This window comes from Hemitrygon akajei, chromosome 4, assembly GCF_048418815.1.
Source record: "Hemitrygon akajei chromosome 4, sHemAka1.3, whole genome shotgun sequence".
Taxonomy (NCBI): Eukaryota; Metazoa; Chordata; class Chondrichthyes; order Myliobatiformes; family Dasyatidae; genus Hemitrygon; species Hemitrygon akajei.
Window position 1 is genome coordinate 34,447,613 of NC_133127.1, and position 17,325 is coordinate 34,464,937.

The 17,325-nt window shown below is 37.4% G+C and overlaps 1 protein-coding gene across 4 annotated transcripts in view; it reads right to left on the minus strand.

Annotated features, from left to right (window-relative positions):
• Positions 1–1,112: 1,112 nt before the first annotated feature.
• The window catches only part of letm1 (leucine zipper-EF-hand containing transmembrane protein 1), a 66,356-nt gene continuing 50,143 nt past the window's right edge, over positions 1,113–17,325 (minus strand). For 2 of the 4 annotated variants that reach the window (XM_073042280.1, XM_073042279.1), the window contains exons 12-14: positions 15,826–16,019; positions 6,835–6,973; positions 1,113–4,119 (exon numbers count right to left, since the gene is read on the minus strand). In XM_073042280.1, coding sequence (XP_072898381.1) covers positions 3,967–4,119; positions 6,835–6,973; positions 15,826–16,019 — 486 coding nt within the window. In that variant the 3' untranslated portion in view covers positions 1,113–3,966. Of the gene's footprint in view, positions 4,120–6,834; positions 6,992–15,825; positions 16,020–17,325 lie in introns of all 4 variants that reach the window. The other 2 variants (XM_073042278.1, XM_073042277.1) reach the window with 1 other exon arrangement.

Sequence of the window (17,325 nt, forward strand, 5' to 3'; positions counted from 1 at the left end):
ATATTAGCATTCTAAACTGGTGTGAATTTGTGTATGCAGTATCGTGCTGTCCAACAGTTACTTTCCAATTATATAAAAATATTAAACTATGATGATGAAAGGTTGTTTACTTAAAATATTGATTTGTTTCCTCCCTCCATAGATACTGCACAATTTTAACAATTTCCAATCATTTTCTGTTTTAATTATAGTTCTGGCCCATAGTTTTAAGATGTGACCTTTAAGAAAGGTGTTCTTGAGATTAGTATTAACATTTCATTGTTGTGATTCTTCAAAGATTTCATTGTCAGTGAATCTGAAGTCTCATTTTAAATTGAGATCAGAACACTGCATGGTACTCCAAATATTTTCAGTATATCCTTCCAAGAATGAAAATTGATGACTCCTTTTCAAGTGAAAAATGTATTAACCTACCATCTTTCATTTATTCAGTAATGTTCTTTTTTCTTATCACTAAATATCTGATGTTATCCCAAAATACACCTGCCCTGATTAAGACTCAAAAGAAAAACTTCATTCAAAGTTCAGAGGTAGACGATACCTAGAGAGTGAACGTTTTCATTTGAAATTTGAATCTTTCCAAATTCTGTCCATAGCTTTTGAGCCAGTGAATGATATGTTAGCCTAGTTTGAACAAACTGTCCATATCTTTTAAGTACAAATGTTAACATGTTACCAGCACATTGAATAGTCACCTAAACATACAAGGGCAAATTTCAATCTCAAGTAGATTTGCAAAACCTATCCATCAGTTCATGTTACAAAATCTTTCATTTGATAGATGTAAGTTTATTAATGAATACACCAATTGGCGTTAGTGCTATAGTAATGCAAGCATCCTTGCCTTTCCCAATTTGATTTCATTTCATGTTTTAAAAATGCAAAGCCAGAAGCAGAGTTGAAACTTAAAATGCTTTTACAAGGTAATAGAAGCTAGATACTGTATGTTGTTCGACTGATGATCCTTGGGTTAGATTTTGTTCAACTGTGTGATGCACGATGGCAAATACACTAAACTTGCCTTGAGGATATTCTGAAGGTCAGTTGATTCCTTATAGTTCACAAAAACTGAAAAATCCATGAGGAAAGAAAATGGCAAGACACTTGTGGGATTTAATTCTTGGTGTACTTTAATCATACCAGCTGTTCAATTATTAAACATGAATATTTAGATCTTTTTGAATTTAACTTTTTCAAAGATCAGTCCGTTGTTTCATTATTAAAAATGTATCTATCATTTTTCAAAGTTCAGTGCACTACCTTTTGTATACGTTAACATTAAAGCAGGAAATATCTAATAAAGCAGAACCATATTGTATTAACACAAGCAACAAGTATGTCAAAATTACAACAAACAGTATCGTCCAACATCACAAATACTGTAGTCCACTTTCAAGATGTGTACAAGTTCCACCAGGCATTAAGCATGTTAATTTAACAATTTTCCCTTTAAATTTGATAAATGCTTAACTTTGCAGATTGCTGTGCACTCATATTTCCCTTTACAGAAGGGATACATTTACATTGTAATTACATAACTCAATTCCATAGCAACACCCTTAATTGAATGTTTAGTTTGAATTTTGGACTCCAAATGATTTCAGTGATTTTTTTCTAGTTTTGAGAGTCATCAAAAGGGTTTTTTTTTCCTTAAGATGCTATTTTAATTAGTTCCAGACTGGATAAAATTCAGTTTAAAAGAAAGCGTAACCCTTTCTTTTTAATTTGTTAGTATTGAATAGTAAACTAGTTCAATAGTATTAAATGATATATTCATTATCAACTAGATCTTTTTTATATCTCAATTAAATTATCAAGTTATTTACAACTTTAGTTTGTGTCCTGAAATGTAAAACACAGAATCTGCATAGTCTCTTTACTTTTGGCCATCATTTTGAATCGAGGTCACGGAGTGAAAGGAGTGTATAGCCCTCAGTATATCACCATGCAGTATAATCAATTGCTCTGCCAATTTATTCTAAAATTTAGACTTGGCTGGAATAAGAGCAACACAGGGAGTAGTGAATAGGTATGGAGTGGGAAAAAATATTCCAAAACTGTTTTTGCTTGTCTGTTGTTATAACAAAAGACAAATAACTAAAGAAGGATGCAGAAACTGTGAAGAGGTAATTGACCACACTATAGCTTCAGTTAGCATAATATACAACCAAATGACTTTTATCAAATTTGTGTCTCCGCTTCCAAACCAATTTATTTGGGAAGTTCATCGCCTTTGAAATTGGTCATAATGCATTTAATATTTCAATTACACAGATCTCATTTTCAATGCACAATGAGCTTCATCGTGACGCCTGATGAAGGGTCTCAGCCCAAAATGTCAGCTGCTTACTCATTTCCACAGATGCTGCCTGGCTTGCTGAGTTCCTCCAGTATTTTGGCTGTGTTATTTGGATTTTCAGCATCTGCTATAAATTTTTAGTACTTGAATAACTATTTGATTTGACATTGTGAAAAAATTATTAGGAATAGTACTGTAACTCAAAAACATTAATGGAGTCTTAAGCAAGTAAGTTATTCAAATAATTTCCAGTGTAAAGTGTGCAAGCTTCAATGCAAAAATAAAGATTAATTACTTGACAATGTGGTTATGGAGATTCAATTGATCAGTTATTAACAGCCTTAATTCTGAACAAAATTATTCTCAAATGTTATATTAATAGTGCAAATAATGCACAAATAGATCTGTAACTATACAACCTTTGTGCAACAGTCATTAGCATCATACAAATAGTTTAGGAAATAATTAAGAATCAAAATACATCTTGTGTGGTACCAAAGGCATTGGAACCAGAATTGAGTGGACTTTCTGAAGGTCATTTCTTACTCACAAAGAACTGCAATGTAAAAGTGTGCAATTATGAAGAACACATTTTACCAAGAGAATATATATTCCTATTAACATGGGAATCTAAAAATAATTAAATGAAATTCTACAATAAAAATGTAAATGACATTCAAAAATTCATTAGCCACATTAAAGTCCAATTTTGTACAGGTAAGCAAATCTCAAAGCATTAACCACAGTACCTGCAATTTTAAATATAGATACAATTTGAAAAGGGTTTGATCTTTACAAAGTAAACCACTTCAAATATAAATTTATCAATACCTGAGTGTATTCTTAAAATTTCATTGACAAATCATAGGCTTTTAGCAGTACAGATGAAGCAAGTTGTTTGAGCAATGTAGCAATACATGGAAATAACCAATTCAACAGGCATATATTACAAACAGGTAAGCTGTAGCTGAAAAGATGCACTATATGACAGGGGTAGTAGGTACATCCAAGGATTGCAACATTTTAGTGGAAATATTTATAAGAATTTTACCCATGTGAGAAATATTAAAATTTTTTGGTATGACATTTATCCAATTCGATTTTCTAACACACTAGGTTATTGAATTCATATATATTCAATTTAATGGATGCTACTGCAAGCAAAATTTTAAAATTTAAATAAGCTTCAGCGAGGCTATACACTGCAAGCACTTTAAGGAACAAGACCGATCACCATCAAGCAAACACGAGGAAATCTGCAGATGCTGGAATTTCAAACAACACACACAAAATGCTGGTGGAACACAGCAGACCAGGATGCTGCCTGGCCTGCTGCGTTCCACCAGCATTTTATGTGTGTTGCTTGATCACCATCAAGACAGAGATTTGTTGTTATTTTGTTCATTTTTAAATACAGTGAGCTTACCACGTCACATTTCTTTTATTTTCACTTCAAAGAAAAATCTAATGTTTTCAAGCATCTGAAATGAAGGATTCAATTCTAGATTGAACATTATTTGATTTCTTCAGTGAAATACAGAAAACTACAATTTCTTTCCAATATATATTATCCACTTGATTTTCCCAGCTATGCAAATACTTCTTGCAAGTTTCAAAAAAGAAATCAAACAAATGAATTAGATGAGTTCTGACATAGTGAAAACCATTTAATTCTGGATTTCTGCCAGCTGTTCCTTCTCAGATTTCTCCTTCACTTTTTGGTTTTCTACAACTTTCTCTTCTTTGCGTAATAATTCCAAAATTTCTGCAACCTGATTAGTTGAGATGTCTATATCCTCTTTATCAATTAGTTTCACTACCTGCAAAAGATCAAACAGGATGAAAGATAATCAATAACAGTTTACAGATCTTCTACCTTATCTTAATATCAGTACTTTAAAACAGTTTTAAAAAATTCATTTGCATTGTTCACACAAGGGCATAAAATTCCAGGGATTTTTAGAAAAGTAATGGCCCTACATTATTATTGGCCAATATGCTGAGATAAAATGGAGTGATTGGGGGGGGGGGGGGGGGAATAGAGTGCAGCAAATACAAAATATTCTTCCTTACCAATTAGACCTAACAATGGGGAAAATTTAGTGGCAAGTTCCTTGTATTAACCATGTAACAAAGTAGCGCTTACAGGTGACATTCTGCCTCTTTTATTCATTCAATTCTGAATTTGATATATTTTTGAATTTAAGGGAATCAAGAGATAAAGGAATCTAGCAGCAACTATCTCCAATTGCTCTCAAACTGAGTTGATTGTTAAGAATCAATCATATTGATTTAACACTTGAACAACAGAATGGCCATTATTTTGCTCGAGAAAAGAAATGATTCTTCTGGTTCTATCTTTAAGTTTGTTGCATTCTATTCTTACCATTTTTTCTGCATCTTCTGCACATTGGTATACACAGATAATAATTAAATTATCAAGTAGCTGCTGCCATTTCATTGGTCAAACGGCCTTGCTATATATATTGCTGTTTCTCTTAATCTTCTCAGTGTGAAAATGGTAATTATCTATGATGGTCTTGATTAAGTACTTGGCCCAAACATCACTCTAAGAGGCTCATAACAATTCTTAGTTCTCAAGGTTGCACAATTATTGGATACTTTTCATCAGGGGGACAAACAACTTCATAGTTTCACTCTGATGTGAAGCCGAGGTTCCTTTAATATGCATGGTATGCTAGAACAATGTCCTGTTCATTTAATTTTATCTACATCTTGTTCATAGCCCCTCTTCCCCTCAAAGCTATAAGAGATCACAGCAATATCTGAACCACTAGCCCATTAAATTGAGGGTTTTAGTAGCAGCCATTCAATTTAGATTAAGTACATGTCAACTTCACTATGTGTGAACTTGAACTAAATTAAACATGTGTTGAGTAAAGCTTTATAACACACAGTTGCTCAGACAACTCTGGAAGCAGTCTTTCTCTGACATATTCTATGTTTCATCCATAGTTGAAACAGCTGCATAAACACAGTACTTTCAGAAACCCAGGAAAGATAACATCTGTTGAGGCTGCAATTCTTGGTTAAAACTTACTTGAAGTTCAAAAAGTCTAAGAGGAAAGAGAACTACAAAAATACAACTTGTAAAGACACCTGCTTAGAAAAAGGTTAAAAGCCTTGCTTGAATGTATTGCTGTTTGGAAACAGAACAGAGAAACATTCCTTCTTCTGTAACTCTCTGAATGAAGTATGCAAAATCGAGGCTGCATCCATTCATAGCAGCTGAGAAATGCAAACTATTTAGCCAAATTAAATTCTTCTTCTGTCAGTGGATTGTCAGACCTCAGTGGCATTTTGTAACAGAACTGAAAGCATTTCCTAGTTCAGATAGTTTTGAGGTGGTCTCAAGGATAATATAGCAAGGAATGAGGCAGTCTGTGTATAGTTTTCAAATTATGTGGCACCTGGAAGTTCAGCTTTCTCAGCTAATAAGGTAATAAAGTTCAGCTAGTTAAATTAAAAAGTCAAAATATACAAAATATTAATTCCAGGACATAATCCTCCTTTTGTTTTGTACTGGAAATGAGTGTTTTCTGTGTTAAACCAACTTAATGGTTTGTTTGTAAAACTACTTTAAATTTGCTTAGTCTGTATTCAAGATGGATAAGGTGGCAGTACTGAGCACTTCTTCAATGAAAGGCAATACAATTGAAAATGACAATAGCAGCTTGAGTCACTACTGACACAATATTATACTCTGAACTGGCAACAGCTTATGAAAAATGAGTGGATCAGACCTGTATGGAAAATAATTGAAATATCCACATGAAACCAGATAGATGGCCAGTAATATTTTGACATGATCATCTACAGATAATTTGTTACATAACAGTATCATCTAAAACCTAACTGCTTGGTAAATAACTAAAGGTCCTTCTCTTTCATGGTAAAAGGAACTTGAACACGTTTGGAAAATGAGGCAGCAACCAAGCAATTACATTTGAACCATAAGCAAAAAAGTTTTACCGTTTCATGATTTACAAACTAAATGAAGTGTGATCTGCGATGTTCTTTGCATGTCAATTATGACAAGGAAGACAACTCCATTCTTATTTGCAAGGTACTTAAAACATATTCATAGTTCTCAAATAATGCACACACAGTCTTTCTAAGACTTCTGATTAAAAAAAGAGAATAATTTAAGATATTTTCCAAGCAGTTTCGTTTTTGATGTTACTGTTACTGTAATCAATTATCAGTGGGTGAGCATGTCAGAATACTATTGGCAATCTATCTGTATGTAATGGTTTCATGTGGTATTCAATTATTTTCCATACAGGTCTGTTCCACTCATCGAAGAATACCATTGTAAACACTTCTGAATCCAGAAAGCTAATCAGGACAACTAAGTAATAACACTGTCTATGTTAGACGTACAATAAAATCTACTACTGGTTTTTCTTTTTTTTTAATGCTGAGACACAAAAAATGTCAGATTTCTCCCCCTGAAAATGATTAGGTATTAGTCTAATTAATGTCAGGAAAAACTCTTGAGATTTTGAACTTACTTTAATGACATCATTGATATCAATCCTTCCATCTTTATTTTCATCAAGAGATTCAGCAATCTTCTGTAATTTGTGTTGTGGGATGTTCTGGATCTGCTTCATTGCACTGATCAGCTCATTGATGCTGATGAGATTGTCCCTAAAGGTGAAATACAAACTGTATATAGGAAGATGTTAAAGTTAATTGCAGCTTCTTGTTAGAATAAGGCAAGGGAGCATCAGCAGAATCTTAAATTTTGGATTTTAAAATGCAGTTTCCATTAGTATATTCCAGATATTAGTAATAAAGCTGTTGTCCAGAAGATTACCAGTCCTTCAAGAAGTTATTTTAATAATAATTTATAATCTACCATTGCTGTTTCACCCTGTTGGAATGACATTTATGCACACAATTACTCCTCTATGCTTTTACACAACATACTGTAGCTCACAGTCAATCTAGTTTGTTAACATACTTAGTGGCTCTTACAAAACGTGTTTATTTCTCGAATAACCAAAATATTGTAACAAGATTCAACGGCTGAACAGTGAGCCTCACAGCAGCTCCAACAAAAAAAAATAGAATATTACCTCCTGGCATCACTGAAGGGGAAAAAAAAATCTACATTCTCACATTGTGGGATTACTCAAAACAATGAATGTGTAAGAGAATACAGATCAGTTGATACTTCGTTAAGAGTTTGAGAAGAATTAGTATGTCACTCATGACTTAAAGACATACCAAATTAAGTGCTAGTAAATTGTGGACAGACTCTGTTGTCAATAGAAGCATGGCAACACCTGCAGATTGCCCCAGGACACATCTTTGGATTGTGTTGGCTGTTGACAAATGACGCATTTCACTATAGGTTTCGATATACATGTGACAAAGAAACCTAATCTTTAAGATTCTTGCAAATTTCTATAGATGCATTGTGAGTGGTTGCATTACAACCTGTTTCAGTGATGTCAGGAGGTAATGTGCAGGATTACAAGAGGCTGCAGTGGTAGACCCAGCCAACCCCATCACTAGCACAACTCTCCCACCATCTTCACGAGGTGGTGCCTCAAGAAGCAGCTATCCGTCACTAAGGACCCTCGCTATCCAGGTCATGTCCTCTTCTCATTACTAATGTCAGGAAGGTGGCACAGGAACCTGAAGACCAACATTCAACAATTCAGGAACAGTTTCTTCCCGTCTGTCATCAGATTGCTGAATGATGCAGGAACCTATGCATCACTTCTCTCCCCAATCCCCATACTATTTATGTTGTAATTTATAGTATTTTTATTTTACATCTTTGCACTGTACCATCATTGCAAAACAAATTCTGTCCTCATGACAGTGATAATAAACCTGATTCTGTTTAATTATTGCACATCTATTATAAACTCACAGATTCCCACAGCTATCATGACTCCATCTCTTGTCATCTTGCATCCTCGTAAGGATTCCACTCCATTCTCCCACTTGTTCTGACTTAATGTATAAAAATCATTAAAGCATCATGGACTGACATTAAAATATTCAAAAAGATAATGGAATACTAGAGCAACACACAAAATGCTGGTGCAACTCAAAGGATCAGGCAGCATCTATGGAAATATTGAACTGTAGATGTTTTGGGCTGAGACCCTCCATTGGGATTGGAAAGGAAGGATAAAGAGATGTTTGTACCTGAATGGGCGGGGGGGGGGGGGGGGGGAAGGAGGGGGGGAGAGCGCAATGCTAGATCTCCTATTAGGGAATGTGACAGGGCAGTTAACAAAAGTTTGTGCAGGGGAATACTTTGCTTCCAGTGATCATAATGCCGTTAGTTTCAATGTAATTATGGAAAAGGACAGGTGTAGTCCTCAGGTTGAAATTTTAAATTGCAGGAATGTCAATTTTGATGGTATTAGAAAGGACCTGACAAGAGTTGACTGGGACAGTTTGTTTACTGGCAAAGATGTACATGGTAAATCAAAAGTGAAATTTTGAGAATACAAAGTTCGTATGTTCCTGTCACAATAAAAGGCAAGGATAACAGGTTTAGGGAACCTTGGTTTTCAAGAGATATTGAGGCCCTGGTTTAGAAAAAAAAAGGAGGTACATAGAAGTTTTAGGCAGGTAGGAACAAATGAGGTACTGACAAGTATAAGAAATGCAAGAGAACACTAAAGAAGGAAACCAAAAGGGCTACAAGACACGAGATTGCTCAAGCAGATAAGGTTGAGGAGAATCCTAAGGGTTGCTACAGAAATATTAAGATCCAAAGTATAGCAAGGGACAAAATTGGTCCTCTAGAAGATCAGAGTGGAGCTGAAGGAGATGAGGGAAGATCTTAAATGGATTTTTTGCATCTATACTACTCAGGAGCCTATAAATGTGAGGTAATGCAGCAGCAAGGTCATAGGTCCCATATAAATTACAGAGGAGGAGGTGTTTGCTGTCTTGAGGCACATTACAGTTGATAAATCCCTGTGGCCTGACAATGTGCTCCCTCTGACTCTGTGGGAGGGTAGTACTTTAATTGGAGAGGCCTAGCAGAGATATTTAAAACATCCTTAGCCACAGAGGATTGGAGGATAGCTGATGTTGTTCCATTGTTTAAGAAAGGCTCTAAGAATAGCCAGGAAACTATAGGCCCGTGAGTCTGAAATCAGTAGTAGGAAAGTTATTGCAAGGTATTCAAGGGACTGGATACATCAGTATTTAGATAAACAGTGACAAATTACAGATAGTCAACATAGCTTTGTGCGTTTTAGGTCTTGTCTAACCAATCTTATAGAGTTTTTTGAGGAAGTCACCAGGAAAATTGATGAAGGCAAGGCAGTGAATGTTGTACATGGACTTTAGCCAGGAGAAAAGCCACATGTTCCACAGGGAGGGCACAAAAATTCCTAACAGAGGATGGCGGGATTGAACTCCACAGTCCGACAATCACCCACCCCACAGAGCTGTAATATTACTGAGCTAATTGCAACACTACTATGGCGCCCCTAAAGTTGCATCCCTAAACCATTAGTCATTGATAATTTGAGTTTATTATAGGCCAGCCAATTCCTCAGTCATTTCAATATGCTCTCTTCAATATAATGAGATTCAACTTCAGTTAGTACTACCATGAAGGGATTCAACAAGTTTTCTGACTATCATAAAAACGTTAGTACCTCTATATATCCATCAAGTTTGCCAGACATGACCTATCTTTTAGAAAACCAGGATGGCTCTTTCTAAAACAATTTGAAATTTTTGAAGGTGCTTAGACATCCAATTCCTTATAAAGGACTTCTGTAATTTCCTGAATGACACGCACTATGCTGATTAATGCCAAGATTGGCACTATTTTTTGCCCTTTTGTATTACCTTTTATTGTACCTATATGCCCCATTGCTTCTAATGACATTTTACATCATCTAGATTTGGCCTGAAATGTTAACTCTGTTTCTCTTTTCACAATGATGCCTGGCTGTTTGTTGTTTTCAGAAATTTCTGCTTTAGTTTCAGATATCCAGCATCTGCAGGTTTGAGCCAAATTTCCTCCCAAAAACTGGTTCTGAAACACATTCTGTAGTTTTAGACAAAAGCAAAATAGCCCAGTTTACTATAAACGGTGTAATTCCACTGCATGGAACTGATCTAGAACCTTAGTAACAGATGTTTTTCTTCCCTTTGGAACAGCACATTGAATGTGATCATGTTTTAATTGCTTTTTGAGAAATATTCCTATAATATTAGTAAACTCTAACATGATCTATGATAGAATAAGGAAGAATATTTCAATAAAACGGGGAACTGGTAAATGTAACAGATTTAACATTGCAAGTTGAGGAGCAGGAGCATTGCGTTCAAAGCTTGGTGGAGAACAAAATGCTTTACTAGGGAAATTAATGAAGCATAAATCATTGTAGGAGTGACTAAATTGCCTGAAACTACTGTGTCTATAAGCAGTATTCACCGCCCCTTGAAAATTTTCATGTTTTAATCTTTTACAACATTGAATCATAGTGGATTTAATTTGGCTTTTTTTGACACTGATCAACAGAAAAAGACTCTTTTGTGTCAAAGTGAAAACAGATCTCTACAAAGTGATCTAAGTTAATAACAAATATAAAACACAAAATATTTGATTGCTTAAGTATTCACCCCCTTTAATATGACATACCAAATCATCACTGGTGCAGCCAATTGGTTTTAGAAGTCACATAATTAGTTAAATGGAGATCGCTTGTGTGTAGTCAAGATGTTTCAATTGATTGTAGTAAAAATACACCTGTATCTGGAAGGTCCAATTGCTGGTGAGTCAGCATCCTGGCAAAAGCTACACCATGAAGACAAAAGAACACTCCAAGCAACTCCGCAAAGAGGTTACTGAAAAGCTCAAGTCAGGAAATGGACACAAGAAAATTTCCTTCAGAGTACAGTTAAGTCAATCATCAAGAAATGGAAAGAATATGGCATAACTGTAAATCTGCCTGGAGCTGGCTGTTCTCAAAAACTGAGTGACAGTGCAAAAAGGGGACTAGTGAGGGAGACCACCAAGAGACCAATGACAACTCTGGAGGAGTTAAAGGCTTCAGCGACTGAGATGGGAGAGACTGCACATACAACTGTTGCCTGGGTGTTTCACCAGTTGTAGCTTTATGGGAGAGTGGCATTGTTTTAAAAAACTCACATGAAATCTCAGCTAAAGTTTGCCAGAAGGCATGTGGGAGACTCTGAAGTCAGCTGCAAGAAGGTTCTATGGTCCGATGAAACCAAAATTGAGCTTTTTGGCCATAAAACACAGCACATAATCAAAAACACACAATCCCTACCATGAAGCACAGTGGGGGTACTCCACTGCAGCAGGCCATGGAAGGCTTATGTAGAGGGTAAAATGAACATAGAACATGGAACACAGAAAACTTACAGTGCATTATAGACCCTTTGGCCCACAATGTTATGCAGACTATGTAACCTACTCTAGAGACTGCCTAGAATTTTCCTAACGCATAGCCCTCTATTTTTCTAAGCACAATGCACCTATCTACGAGGCTCTTAAAAGACCTTATTGTATCTGCTTCCACCACTGCCCCCAACAGTGCATTCCATGCATCCAGAAATCTGTGTGAAAATCTCACCTCTGATATCCCCTTGGAAAGGGGTACCAAGACCCTTAAAACTATGCCCCCTTGTGTTACCCATTTCAGCTCTGGGAAATAGCCTCTGCATATTCACATGATCAATGCCCCTCATCATCTTAGACAGCTCTATCAGGTTATCTCTCATCCTCCATTGCTCCAAGGAGCAAAGGCCAAGTTCACTCAACCTATTCTCATAAGGCAGGGGTCACCAACCTTTTTTGCACCACGAACCAGTTTAATATTGACAATATTCTTGCAGACCGGCCGCGGGGGGGGGGGGGGGGGGGTGTTAATCACAACAGGAATATAGGTGATAAGTCAACTATAAGTCACTTATAATACACTCGATTTCGTTTCTAAAAGGGTTTATCTAACGAATTTAATATTAAACACACAGTGCATATTTTCCTCGCATGAATATAATGACAAGTCAATTTTAAGTTTGGATATTAAACACACAGCGCATAGTTTCCTCGCATGAACATATAAAATCATTACAACACACCAATATCGCTGAATCAGTGGGAGCTCTGGGCTTGTTTCCCTGCAACAAGACTGTCCCATCAAGGGATGATAGGAGACAGCGATACTTGAAGGGGGTTCCTTATGTCCAGTCTATTCCGCAATTTAGTTTTCGTTGCATTCATTGCAGAAAACCCCGCTTCGCAGAGATATGATGTTGGAAATGGAAGCAATGTTTTAGGTGCTTTCATGGCTATCTCAGGATACTCAGCCTTGACTTTGATCCAGAATGCCGGCAGAGATGCTATGTCAAACATACTTTTCTGCCCGCTGTCATTTGCAAGCTCGAGGAGTTGATCTTCTTCCCGCGCTGACATGGATTCACCAGGGACATTCACAAATGGGTCACGCACCCATTCCTTTGCACATCTTGGGTCATTTGCGGTTGGGAAGTAACCCTCGAATTCTGTCGACAGCGAACATAGGTGATCGCGCACCAGCTGTGAGAAGGATGGTGCAGCCTCAGTCTCTCCCAAAATCCCAGCTGATGTTGGGAACATGTCAAATATGCCCTGTCCACTCGCCGTCCCTACAGTTCCAGTTTGGCTTTGAAAGCAGACACTTTATCTGCCAACCTGAGGACAGCTGTCATTCTCCCCTGAAGTGACAAATTGAGTTCATTGAGCAGGTTGAAGATGTCACACAGATAAGCGAGTTTTGCTATCCACTCCTCGTCACTGAAGTGTGCTGCCAGTGGTGACTTTTTTCCTGAAAGAAATCTCTGTAGCGGCTCTCTTAACTCAAAAACCCTGGCCAGGGCTCTCCCCCTTGATAGTGTGTAAGAGAAGGCGTTTGTGCTCTGCATCCACTTCCTCACAAAGCTGCTCAAACAGAGTCAGTTAAGGGCTTTTGCTTTGATGTGATTGATAACTTCAACAACTTCACTCAATACGCTGTTAAGATCAGGTGACATTTTTTTGGCTAGCCAGCATTTCCCTGTGTATGACACAGTGTGTAGACTGGCATTCAGGAGCAACCTCTGACTCGGGTAGTGAAATCAGACAGCCATCCAGTCATAGGTGCAGCCCCGTCTGTGCATATTCCAACACAGAATGACCAGACCAGTTTGCCTGACATGTAGTCATTTAAAGACTTGAATAGTTCTGCCCCAGTTGTGTTAGTTGGCAGTGGCAGTGCACATAACATAACCTCCTGCACATCGTCTTGAAATATATATCGCACATAAACCAGCAGTATTGCCTTGTTGTCAACATCGGTAGACTCGTCAACCTGGATAGCATACCGTGCGTGGGCTTGGAGCGTGCGAGTCACTGGTCGCATTAAAGCCATATTTTATATACGACTCGTCGTATTTTCTGTTGTAGGAAGCCTTTTTTTTGCAGTCTCAGCCTCATCGGTCTCTGCATTATCATCATCGTTAGGCCTTTTATGTTCCCTACCACCTCTTCCAAAGAAACTCAAGCGATATTTATTTTTTTACTCATCGAGTAGTTGTAGGTTGACTGATGACCTCACGTGCGTTCAAGTTTAACAGTGGGCGTGACAGGGATTGAGGAAAGGTGCAGCTGACTCATATCATCAAATCATATCATTTCCTCATGGCCCAGTAGCACATGCTTTGCGGATCAATTCCGGTCCACAGCCTGGTGGTTGGGGACCACTGTCATAAGGTACGCCCTCCAATCCAGGCAACATCCTTGTAAATCTCCTCTGCACTCTCTCTATAGTATCCACATCCTTCCTGTAGTGAGGTGATCAGAACTGAACACAGTACTCCAAGTGAGGTCTGACCAAGGTCTTATATAGCTGTAACATTACCTCATGGCTTTTGAACTGAATTCCAAGGTTGATGAATGCCAACACACCATATGCCTTCTTAACAGCACTGTCAACCTGCACAGCAGCTTTGAGTGTCCTATCGACATGAATCCCACGATCTCTCATATCCTCCACAATGCAAGACTTACCATTTATATTATATTCTGTCTTCCAAAATGAAAAACTTAATACTTACCTGGGTTGAAGTCCATCTGCCACTTCTCAGTCCTGTTCTGCATCCTATTGATGTCCTGCTGTAACCTCTGCTAAGCCTCCAGACTATCCACAACACCCCCAACCTTTGTGTCATCAGCAAACTTACTAACCCACCCTTCTACAAAGATGAGGTGTCCAAGAACAGATCCCTGCGGAACACCATTGGTCACCGACCTCCATGCAGAATACAAACCATCTACAACCACCATTTGCCTTCTGTGGGCAAGCCAATTCTGGATCCATAAAGCAAGGTCTCCTTGGATCCCATGCCTCCTTACTTTCTGAAGGAGACTTGCATGGGGAACCTTATCAAATGATGCAGTAAAATACAGGGAAATCTGGAGGAAAACCTGATGCAGTCTGCAAGAGAACTGTGACTTGGGAGAAGATTATTTTTTCAGCAAGATAATGACTCCACCGTAAAGCCAAAGCTACACAGGAATGGCCTAAAAACAACAAAGTTAATGTTCTGCAGAGGCCAAGTCATAGTCCAGACCTCAATGCAACTGAGAATTTGTGGCTGGACTTGAAAAGGGCTGTTCACTCACAATCCCCATACAATCTGAAAGAGCTTGAGTAGTTCTTTAAAGAAGAATGGGGAAAAATTGCATTGTCCAGATGTGCAAAGCTGATAGAGAGACCTATCCACACAGACTCAAGGCTGTAATTGCTGCCAAAGGTGAATCTACTACGGTAAATACTGACTTGAAGGGGGTGAATAATTATGCAATTATTTTGTGTTTAATAATTGAAATAAATTTAGACTAATTTGTAGAAATTTGCTTTCACTTTGACACGAAAGAGTCTTTTGTTGACCAGTGTCAAAAAAATCCAAATTAAGTCCACTGTGATTCAAAATAATAAAGCATGAAACCTTCCAAAGCGGCAGGGGGTGAATACTTTTTATAGGCACTGTAAGAAACATTGGTGGTATTCACTCTGGATTGGCACGAGCAATTTGCTGCAAATTTCCAAAATTGCATTGACACTGCACTGATGCCAGAATTATTTAAATAATTTAACTATGCCATAAGATATAGGAGCAGAATTAGGCAATGCAGCTCACTGAGTCTGTTCCACCATTTAATCATGGCTGAATTTATTTCTCAACCTATTTCACCCACCTCTCTGTAACCATTCACCCCTTAGATCAAAAAACTATAATCAATTTCTGCCTAAAAAAATTGCAATGCCAATGAATTACACAAATTTACCACAATCCTTCTGAACTCCAAGTACAGAGACATCAAACACTTCCTGGGTGTTTCCAAATTGTTCGTTATATTATTTGATAGGTGCACAATTTCTACAATTAAGAATTTCTCTTAGAACTAGTTTAAACAGCAAGAAGAAATAAAACACACATGAAGTGTAACATCCACATACCCATCAGATTGCACTTTGCCACTGTCCAACTGACCATCCAGCATCTCTTTTCCTGTCTCCAGCTCACCAATCAGTTTGTCAATTTGACTGATCATTCGATTTACTCTCTTGGTTAATCGCTTGCTTGCCTTCGACTCTTCCACAACTGTTTCCTTGCCAGTCTTAGATAATTCCTTCTTAATCTCCTGCAAACCCTTTATGGGAATACACAAAAAAAAACTTTCAATAGAGACATGCAACATATTCTTAATCCCTGAGATAATAAAGATAAAAATAGAAGAATCATGAATCTGGCTCAATGGTATAATTATTTGTTAATTCTTCTAGTGTGAAGATAACAGGCTAAATGAGTATACGTTTCTGCAAAATGAACAGTGCTAATTCTATCAATGACAGGCTAGAGGTCATGGTCCCAAATGATAAGAATGAGAAAGAAAGTAATGGAGGTACAGTCTGAAAATTTGTCCTAGTACCATCTGGTAGCAAGCTCTGAAATAGAAGTATGGTATAGAGTCATATGTGGCTAGCAAAAGATGGTGTTTTATATTCTGGAGCAGTAGGGTCAGTTCTGGAGGAAAATGTGTTAAGAGATTTGTTTTTCATATGGGATAACGTCCATAACACCATGGATGATTTGCTAGCACTGTTACAGCTAGCTTGAGAGATCATGGGAAACTGAGCATTATATTAGGGAGAAAAGATGAAGCTGGAATTAAAAAGCAGAGAATTAAAACACACATTCCAAAGGCAGAAGAAACAAAGTGAAATCAAGTTAACTATATTGTCATGTGATATAGTGATGTACAAATACAATGTAAAACTTGGTTGCTGCAGCATGACAGACATATAAGTACAGGCATAAATGTAATAAATGTTACAGTGGGGGGAAAACAACAAAAAAAGAAATAAATTCACAATTGAAGTCCATGGTAGGTAAAAAGTAAATAACATATAGAGTCTGGCAAATATATAACATAATTAGTTCGATAAATAAAGTAGGGAGACACATGAGATTGCAGATGATGCAATCTGGAGTAATGAGCAGTAGTGTAACACCATTACAGTGCCAGCAACACAGGTTCAGTTTCCCCTGCTCTCTGTAAGGAGTTTGTACGTTCTCCCCATGCCATGATCCTATGGGTTTCCTCCTACTTTCCAAAGATATACGGTGTAGTAGGTTAATTGGTCACATGAGTGTAAAGTGGCAATGCAGGCCCATTGGCCAAAAGGGCCTGTTACCGTGCTGAATTTCTAAACGAAGAAAAATTATCTGCTGGCGGGGGGGGAGAGGGGGAGAGGGAGAAAAAGAACAGCTTTAAGAGCTTTCAGATTAAACTGAAGGTATTTTGAAAAAGTCGGATACTCACAATATTTATTAATAGGGCCAATAACAGCTTAGAATATGGATGATCAAGTGAGGTTGTTTTTTGAACCAATGCACAAGGGAGAGATAAACCTTATCCATAAAAATCAGCTGGCCAGGAGTCATAAGGGAATTAT